The following is a 10,509-nucleotide window of genomic DNA, read 5'->3' on the forward strand; positions in this document are numbered from 1 at the left end:
TCCTGGCAAATAGATGGGGAAGAAATGGAGGTAGTGACATTTTATTTCCTGGGCTCCAAGATAACCACAGGCAGGGCCTGCAGCCAAGAAATTAAAAGACGGTTGCTCCTAGGGAGGAAAGCTATGGCAAATCTAGACAGAATACTAAAAAGCAGAGACATCACCCTGCCAACAAAAGTGCATATAGTCAAGGCTATGGTTTTCCCAGTTGCAATGTATGGCTGTGAAAGCTGGACCATAAGGGAGGCTGAGCGCCAAAGGATTGAGGCCTTTGAATTGCGGTGCTGGAGGAGACTCCTGTGAGTCCCTTGGACTGCAAGGCAATCAAATGGGTCAGTCCTAAAAGAGATCAACCCTGACTGCTCTTTAGAAGGCCAAATACTGAAGATGGAACTCAAATACTTTCGCCACCTAATGAGAAGGAAGGACTCAATGGAGAAGAGCCTAATGCTGGGAACAATAGATGGCAAAAGGAGGAGGGAGCGGCAGAGGATGAAGTGGCTGGATGGAGTCACTGGAGCAGTCGGCGTGAGCTTAAGTGGACTCCAGGGGATGGTGGAGGACAGGAAGGCCTGGAGAAAAGTTGTCTATGGGGTCGCAATGGGTCGGACACAACTTTGCGACTAGCAACAACAAGCAATTTTCACTATTGGACAGTGTGGCTGCTGCTGCTTTACTCCATCATCATCACTGGGTTTCTTTGCACGTTCTGGTCTGATTTAATAGTTTTGTGGTATCTTTATTTATTGCTTTATGTGGGTTGGTTATTTTTTGTTGCCAATGTAGTTTTTATTGATTTTCATTTTATATGATCACCATGGGCATGTTTTAATGGAAAGGTGAAAAATAAATGTAAAAAATAAACAGCAGCTGGATATGGCTCAGTAACAGCTGCCTGACAGGAAATAGCTGAGGAGCATAATAAGGATGTTCCGGCAAGGCACTTTCCTACCCATATAAACTGATAGATCATTGCAAGAAAAAGAGAAGAAAGGAGGAGGCTATGCTTAGACATACCCGCAAACAAATTTCTGATCAAACCTTTTTCAGGATGTAGTACAATTCCAATCTGATAATGTAGTACCATATTTTTCGCTCTATAAGACGCACGTTTTTCCCCCTCAAAAGTAAGGGGAAAGTTTTGTGCGTCTTATAGAGCAAATGTGTGTGTGCCTAACGGCCGGGACGGTGCTGGCTGCCTGCACCACGTGGCACCACCTGGCCGGCACATGTTTGGCGCGCGCTGCTCCACCCACCCCCCTCCAGGGCAGGTGAGAGCTGTGCCACTCAGAGGGAGCGGTGCGGAGGAGGAGGAGCCGCGGGCTTTAACCCGCCGGCCGCACGGAGAGACGGACTGCTCCCCCCCACCGCCCGGGAAGACCTGCCGCTGCCGCGCCACCCGGAAGACCACTGCTGGCACACTGCCGGCCCGGCTGCACCGCGTGGCACCACCTGGCCGGCACGTGCTTGGCGCGCCCTGCTCCGCTCCCCTCCTCCAGCGCAGGTGAGAGCTGTTAATCACAGGTCAGTGTGTGTTTTCAAATGGCAACCCATCTTTTAATGAAGCCCATGGGGAAGTGATGGGAAATGTGCCTGTGATTATCAGGAAGCTTTCCATGGATCCCTCCTCTAAAAACTAGGTGCGTCTTATGGTCAGGTGCGTCTTATAGAGCGAAAAATACAGTAATATTGCCAAGGAATTGTGCCTGGAAAATATGGAAAGTTACTCAAAATGAGAGGTACCACTGCTCAAGTTAGTCTTGGGCCCCAAATAACAGACTGGTGCTGACGAGGGTACCCTTTATTGGGCCCCAGAAATCCCAGAAGGACTGACCCAGGCTGTGGACCAATTATCATGAGGCGGGAAATGGAGCTAAATAAACTGTAGATTGGTGCCTGTAGTCTTGTCATTTGCTGGTGCCAGTCAGATTTCGTGAGTTGCTGGCTCAGGTCCTTCTCTAGAACAATGTTCTGTGACACAGATTTGGTGTTCCCTGTAAGAACTGCTCTCCCAAGAAGCACCAGTTTGTGCATAAACATCAGAGCGGGACATAGCTGGAGAACTGACAGTGGGAGGAAGTGCTGGGCAGCTGGTGGAACTTAAATGCCTGAAATATATTTGAGTAATCCTATGCAAATTTAGACAGAAGAAAACACTCCAGATGGAGCTTGTTGGGAGTTGGAAGCATTTTTTTCTCCCTCAGAATTCTCTTTGCAACAAGGGGCTTGCTCCTCACATACTTTCCATGGAAATTAAATGGGTGTTTTTGCCAATATTACACTGCAGAATTTGAGCAGCAAACTGCTTCTTCTGGTCACTACTGCATTAACAAATTGGTGGGGCAGTTGGTGTCAGGTGGGAAAATAGTCAGGCGATCACATCTGACTTGCACGTTACTACCTCACTTTATAGCATTATTATACATATAAATCAAGCATATCAGAGATCAGATATACATAAAAGTGAGGGCAAATTTGATTCAGGTCAATATTCAGAAAAAATGAATTTAATTGTATGATTTCTCCTTCCTCAAAACAGTGCACTCTTCCATTAATACACATTTCACTCAACTGAAGAGTTACCAAAGGTCACTGAAACAGTTATTTTTGAAAGCCTTGAAAGAAACAAATTCTCTAGTTGAATAGGTTAATCATGAATATGCAGAGAATTTTCTTCACCTGGGATAATCAACACCAACCTCAAAGAAACAAACTGTTTGATTGAACTCAAACATCACTGTATTGTGGATTTTGTTTCTTGAACAAATACTATGATATTTTATTTATTTATTTATTTAGAAGGCTTCTATGCTGCCCCATTCACCGAAGCCTCGGGGCGGCTTACAACAATAAATAAATAACAATATAAAACAATATAATTTAATAAGCATGTGGATTTAAAAATATTTCCCAAATATTCTAATATTAATGTTTTTCCCTTAAAACTCCCCCTCCACAATTTAAAAAGACTGTGTCAGCCAAGCCAACATGACAAACATTTATATTTACTTAGCCAACTTCACAGCCTTCATCTTCTTTTTTCTGTCTGTTTATCATCTAGAAAAGGAAAACAAGCTTTCCTGCTTTCTCAGATTCCAAATTTTTTCTCAATATAGAATGAACTAGTCCAAAACATTCTTTCCACATTGCCAGAGTCACTACTGCTCTTAAAAACTGGATTATCATTTCAACAGTCTCTGAATCCAAATACTGGAAGTGACTTCCACTATGTCACTTGGGTAACTTTCTTTAAAACATCATCAAACATGTATGTCTTGAAGAATTCACTCTTAATATTTAAATGCATTTTGGTAGACATTTGGAGGGATGATTTATGAATGTCCACATCAAAGCCAACTTCTCTTCCTCAGCAATTTGAGTAATGAGAATATTTGCAAAAAACTGAGCCAGGAGAATGCCTGTTCCATTCTTTTTTTAAATTCCTATATATTTCTCTTTTTAAGATATCATACAATTCTTTCCAATTTTCAACAGCATCAGCAATAAAAGTGATCTTTGCCTGTCTCCAAGACTCTGGAAACATGCTTCAAAGTTGTCAGCCTTTTCTAAAAAAAAGTTGCAGTACAACAATAGCTAGGGTACTTCACTCAAAGAAATTATTGAAATATTGATAGAACTTCTAAGAATTTGTAATATTATATCAGTTTGGGAGGAGCAAAAAAACCCCTCTCCAACTGGGATTACTTCACTCAGATTTGGAAAATGGCTCATCAGATCTGTTATTTCTCATATCCATATAATGTTGTTAGTAAGCATTTCTAGAGAAATAAACTGAGTTTATCCTCTAAGTACTTGGGGAGCTTAATTTAATATTTGCAAAAGCCTGTGAAATTCCTTAACACTGAGGTACCAATCCAAGACCCTACTTACAAAATAGTTTTCAAATATTATATACATTGTCTCATAATACAGAACTAGAATTTATAGACCCTATTCCATCATGAGATTTGAACTGGAACACATTTTAAATTATAATCTTGTACAGCTTTTTATCCTAGCAAAAGGATATTTAATGTTATTCTTTCTTACGTTGTTTTATCTTTTTTGTAAGCCGCCCCGAGGCTTTCTGCAAGGGGGGGGGGGGCGGCATAAAAATGCTATAAATAAATAAATAAAAGCATTTTAACAATAAAAAATTGAAAATCCAGTTTGCGTTGAAATCCATGCTTATTCTTTTAAAAAATATTCACCTTGCATGAAAACCTTGAAGAGCTGAAAGGCCCTGATCTGGCCTTTAAACCACGATCTAAACCATTAGATCATTTTATGGAAATCATCATTTTTGTAGTGATAAGGTAGATAAGATCCTTCTGCATGCTAACCTAAGCACATTTTCCTGAAATTGTTCCAATGACCATCAATAAACCTGGTCTCCAAATTAGTATACTTTGAACTGGAATGCCAAATTAGAGGGGAAAATAAATACAGAGGAGAACCACAGGGAAATATCTTAAAAAGAGAACAAAACCAAAAAGTGGGTGTTTCGCTTAATTAATGTCCTTCTTGCTCATCTATTTAGCATATGCTACTTTTCAGTAGTACACTTAATAGTAATTGCAGCCGGCTGCCAATACTAATTTGGCTCAATAACTGCCATGTGAGATCATTATAACCTGATGTATATTTGGTTCCTACTGCTGCAGTATGGTTGTCTTGAAAGGGGTTATGGATCGATTGAAATGCTTACTCTACTAGGCAGTGAGTATGGGAGGCCCTGGTAGCCTCCCCCAATGTCTCATACCTGTAAACTGTTTAAATCAGGTCTGTTGAGGTTATCCATTGTGCCAAATGGCTTAAGGAAGTACTTTGGAATGGCCATGATGCTGAACGTGTACAATATTTTTTGGGTATGTTACACTTTTTTAGACTTTGTGAACCAATAAAGTTAAATTGGTTCAGTGCACACACACAGTACAAATACAATACGATTACAGAATTAGTACCGTGTTTCCCCGAAAATAAGACCTAGTACTATTTTCGGTACTTGCTAGAATATAAGACTTACCCCAAAAATAAGACCTGGCTGTGTTTATCGTTGGCGACATACAGGTGTGTGAGGGATGTCACACGGAGATGGGTAGAGACCTGTTCTCCCCTGCAGAGGAAGGCAGGACGTGCTCCAGCGGAGCCAAGCTCAGGGAGCCAAGGTTCCATCTGGATGCCAGGAAGCACCTCCTGACAGTCAGGACCCCGAGGGTGTGGAATGGGCTTCCCTGGGAGGTCGCTGAGGCCCCCTCGGTGCGGGTGTTCAAGGATAGGCTGGACGTGCACATGGTGGGCATGTCGTGAGCGGAGCCGGCTGGTGCCGGAGGTCAGACTACATGGCCCGGTAGACCCTTCTGACTTGCTCTGTTTCTATGTTTATTCCCAGGGCTAGTGGAGAACATAAAGAGCCTTTTTAAACTTTATTTTTTAACTTTAACTTAACGCACTGTGTAGTGGAAACATGCTTATGCAGCTCTGCTCCTTCCGCTCAGGGAGTGGAGCTGCATAACCCGATGCTTTCTCTATAGCGCCGGCTCCTGTCACAGGCGGAGTGATACCAAATGTACATGTATTCATTCTGTTGTCCATGAATAAGTGTGGATTGTTGTACACATTTAAAAATAAAATAAAAAATAAGATCTACCCTGAAATAAGACCTAGTGTGTTTTTGTGAGCCAAAAAAAATATAAGATAGTGTCTTATTTTCGGGGAAACACAGTATGTACTCATGAAGTCCTACTCTGAGAAGAAAATTATGTCAACTTAAAAGAATGCCACCAATATAGTCAATGAGCTAGTTCACATGTAACAAAAAGCTATTGTGGATTAATAGCCTTGCAGGGCTTCTCATTAGGCTGATGGCCACCATTCTGAGTAGCTGGTGGATGGCAGGAAGGTGCCATAGATTCTCATTAGGTGTGAAGTCAGCAAGGGTGTGTTTGTTGAGTAGTCAACGAGCCGCCCAGAAGCAGTGGGCTCCTGCAGGTTGCTTGTAAACCATCCAAGTAACCCACCCTCATTGGGGTCACACTTAAAAGAAAGCTATAGTACAAAATATGTAAAATGGTTGCCACCCCTGAGATGAGAAGGCACGTAGGGAAAATTACCCACAACAGTCACATATCACATTCAAACTGAGCCAGTATAAATGCTTCAACAATCTTTTTGGAATTGCATGCCCAAAGCTTGGGACAAGCATAACCATTTTCCTTTTTAGGAGATACACTTTGTCTCCTTCTGTTGAAAAGGTTTTAATAGTCGAACATATATCTACATCGAAGATAGTCTCAAATGTTTTCAAGAATAACCCACACAGAGATGATTTGAACACATTACTCTAAAATGCTGTTTAAGCCTCTTAGGCTAAGGAATGCAGTGTGCTGGTTGGAGATTGTAGGGCCTTTTCCTGCCAAAACATGTAGAATTGTGCCTGTATACATTCTGTTGCCATGAGTGAAGAAATTTAAAGGAGAATATGAAAATGTTCTGATCCAGCAGTGGGCAAATTAGACTGTATTATTCTAGTCTAATAATATAGACTATATTATATAGTCTATATTATAATAGTCTATTATTAGACTATATTATACTAGACATGAGGCCATTAGACTATATTATGCTGCCCACCTGTGATTTTACAATTAGAATGGAAAGCAGCTGGCCAGAAAAGCATCATTTGATTGGTGATTTCACTCAGGAAGCAGTTCTAGTCAAACAATTTCCCAATCTGGCTTATTGTTCCAGAGGCTTTTGTGATACTGCAATCATCTCTGTGATATGCTACCTCCCTGGAAATTTCTCTACCTAAGGTTCCTGGACCTAGCGCAAGGTAAAGAGGTCCAGCAAAGCAGGAGCAAAAAAAACAAACACAAAAATTCTGTTATGGGTTACACATTCTTATGACATGTTGGCACTGGGCAGAACCAAAGGTGGACAGGTAATCTCGTTCCTCTTTCTGCCTTTCCCTTCCTGCCCAGCACATTGCCAGGGAAGGGACAGAACACTCTTGCCAGATACCTGAACTGATTGCTTGTGGAGGGGTTCTGAAACTGAGCTGAGGCCTCAGTGAAATTAGCCCTAGAGCCACTGGCAGCCCATCTCTGCCTAACCTAAGATTGGGTAGGTACACAACGTATTATAGTGCACTTGTATTCAAGAAAAGTTTTGTTTCAGAGAAAAGGTGACTGAGGAGTGGGCAGGCTTCCCAAATTGACTGCATTCATACAACATGCAACTCTGCACTGTTACCACATGGTTATGGGGGGCAGGGGTTGCAACGACCTACCCACCAGATGATCAAGTGGTTTCTGTGTTCATGGTTTCCATCCCTCAGCTGTGGGTATACTATTGAAATTCAATCCCAAACAGCTTATCTCCTTGTGATGCTACTGGCCTTTCTCATTGGTCTGTTTGTCTGCTACTACCAGATCAGGGGTTGGCAATCCACGGCTCTGGAGCCGCATGTGGCTCTTGAATCTCTCTGCTGCAGCTCAGCTCCTGTTGTGCAAAATTCTGAGTTACAAAATACCAATAGGTGATGATGAAGCATCCATTCAGGAAGGCCCTGCTCTCTGGTTAAGTAAATCGCTACATTCCTCTGCTATTGTGCAGGGAAAGAGTGGAAAAAGCTTCCTGCAGGCTCTCAGTTACTCAAACCCTGCTGAAAAGATTCTCTTTGTCCCAATGTAATCTCCTTCCTCTGAATGTTAAAAGCTGCACTTGGGACCTGTCACAATTCACAGCACTTGACTGTTTATCTGCTACTCAATCACTAAACACACCTATATCTGCGACTTCCCCTGTAAGCCAATCATGGATAAATTGAAGAAAAGTTTCTGAAGAAAACCAAATGTTTAATGATACATGGGTAGATTCATTTGCTTTTACTGCTGACAAACTTATGGGGTTTGCTGTTTAATGCATGCAGCCCTTTAGCACTGACTTGGACTCTTTAGGAAGCTGTTCTCCTATTCAAAATATATGAAAGGAGTCCTACTAGTTTATAATGTAAGATTAAAAGTAACTGCTTTTAGTGACTGAACAAGAGCTGCAGCTAAATCATAATGAAGATATACATAGCATTAAGGTAAAAAACAATATATGCAGTGTTATCTTCATTTTAGATGTCAAAAGGGTTTTGCGGCTGTGTTTTCTGTGGGAAACGGGTCCAAATGGCTCTGAGTGTTAAAGGTTGCCGACCCCTGGCCTAGATGAAGCATACCAGAGGTTGGATAACTACAGCAGATCCTAGAGTGGTCACTTTTTCCAGGGGATTCTGTGGTCATTGTGGTCATTCTGTGGAAAGCAGAGTCCTGGAGTTAGACAAAACGAGTCATGATGGATGGAGGAACCACAGAACAAAATGCTGTTTCTTACTGTGGTTTCTAAAGACTAAAATTACCATCATGGCAACATGACAGACCAACAGTGGCAAAAATCCACCATGGCTTGCTGTGTTGTCTGAACCCAGTCATTGAGAAACCTGTATGGCTAAGGAAGGAAGATGAAAATTAAGCATCTCTTGATTTTCCTTTCCCAGTGTCCTACTAAACACATTACTATGATCCATCTTCACTAGGTATAAAACTATTCCATCCCCACTTGTTGTTTCCCCAGTTATATCAGATCAAAATATATGAATAAATGCAGAAGCCTCAGTTCAAGTAAAATGATTTTTATTACTTTCTGGATCTGAAGGGAATCTTCCCAGTCTGGATGCTAGTCTAACTTGTGATGCTTCACAGTGCTATGTTCCACGCTTATATTCCATCATCCTTCTGCCACAAAATTAGATTCTATTTCTTGTTAACTAGCATGGTGCAAGAGGATAGATTTGAGCACAGATCAGAATACTATGTCGTGGAATCACAACTGAGCTATAACACTCATTAGGTTCCCTGGGGACCAAAACCACTTCTGGCCTAACCTACCTAAAAGGAATAACAATTTAGAAATAGGATAATTCCAACCAACTCCTTGGACAAGAAGTGGGACTAAAATGCAACAGTGATGCTTATTTCTATAGTATAGCTGTTATCCATTTGCTTTCTTTTATATCCCATAGTTTATTAAAAGCAATGCTGCCCTTTAGAGAACTTTGGGATGGTTGTTAAACAGCATAGAAAAGATGTGGAGTGCATTATGGAAAAGTTAGAAAGAAGATTTAAGATACAGCTTGGCAATGTCACACATGATTACACTAGAGGATACTAATGAAAGGTTGTGCTTCCAAGGAACAATCTGAAGGTACTGCAGAAGGCTCAGTCCTATAAACTGAGAATCACATGTAAACTGCTCTAAACTCTTTGAAGGAAGGGCAATTCAGAAGTGTAATAAGCCAAACAGAGGCAAGCTGTTACTGCGATTGTGTGCTTGTATTTCCGTTTCACTACAGCCTCTTGACAAAGCGGTTCTGTGGGTTTGGCAAACACACTACAAACACCTGCTATATCTGTAAAATAAATAAGTTGGACAGGTGTGCATTCTTCTCTGCATCATTCCATGTGCCATCTCTGCTTAGCCTCTTGTATCAGAATCCCATGCAGCACCCTTGGCTTTGGACAACAAACCCAGAACCTTCAGGTGGTCCTTATTTTGCATCCTTCTAAAGCCCTTCGTCTGCAACTAGCTTTTCTTTTGGGCTTTTCTGGAAAGAACTGGAAGAGGGAATTACAGGAAGGCCTAACCCGGACAGCTCCTCCCCCTTTTGCGGCCTCCCTAGCATATATAAAAGCTGGGGGAAGTCAAGAAGCGAAACTTAAGCTCCACGCACTCCCCTTTTCCCGCCCCAGCGTGGGAGCCCATGCTCGCCTCACTGAATTCCCATCCATTCCAGTGGGTCTACTCGAAGTAGGGCTACCGCCGGAGCTGTGCCGCTACCCCCGCGCCTCTCCTCGCCCCAGCGGGGCCTGCCAGTCGGCCCGGTTGCCGCAGCCGCCAACTGTTTTTTCCGGCAGGTGCGGAGGAAGAGAGGCCGGTAGCGCTTCCTTCCAGCGCGCCCGCTTTGGCCCGGGGGCCCCGGGACGCGTCCCTGCCCCGAGCGGCGATTTCTGCAAGCCGCCCCATCCACGCCGTCCCCGCCCGCCATGTCACGAGCACTCCGGGGGTGACGGCCGGCGCCCTCCCGCCGCTCCCCCGGCAACCACGCGCGGCCTTCGCCCGGCGCTCCGCGCCCCCTCAGGCTCCCGGGCCTCGCGCGCGGGGCGGGGCGGGGCGGGCCAGAGCGAGGCGCCGCCTGCGATGCCACCGCCTCCTCCTGACGCGGCCTCTCCCCGCCCGCCGTGGCTCCCGGGCAGGCCGCCCCTCGGAACGCCTTCCGCCGGCGCCGCCGCGCATGTGCTTGAGGCCCTCGCCCGCCCGGTAGCGCCCGAGGGGACGGCGGCGAAGAGCGCGACGTCGTCGACAGGGCCCGCGCCCTCCTCCATGGCCGGGACGCGCTGGGTGCTGGGCGCGCTGCTGCGGGGCTGCGGCTGCAGCTGCAGCAGCTGCCGCCACACGGGCGCG

At 44.1% G+C, this 10,509-nt stretch overlaps 1 protein-coding gene across 1 annotated transcript in view; it reads left to right on the top strand.

The window, feature by feature from the left end:
• The first annotated feature begins 10,245 nt into the window (after window positions 1–10,245).
• The window catches only part of GRSF1 (G-rich RNA sequence binding factor 1), a 12,665-nt gene continuing 12,401 nt past the window's right edge, over window positions 10,246–10,509 (top strand). Inside the window, exon 1 of the mRNA XM_044428476.1 lies at window positions 10,246–10,446. Within this exon, the coding sequence (XP_044284411.1) occupies window positions 10,246–10,446 (201 nt within the window). The remainder of the gene's footprint in view (window positions 10,447–10,509) is intronic.

Source organism: Varanus komodoensis, unplaced genomic scaffold, assembly GCF_004798865.1.
Source record: "Varanus komodoensis strain SLA01 unplaced genomic scaffold, ASM479886v1 scaffold2, whole genome shotgun sequence".
NCBI classification, from domain to species: domain Eukaryota; kingdom Metazoa; phylum Chordata; class Lepidosauria; order Squamata; family Varanidae; genus Varanus; species Varanus komodoensis.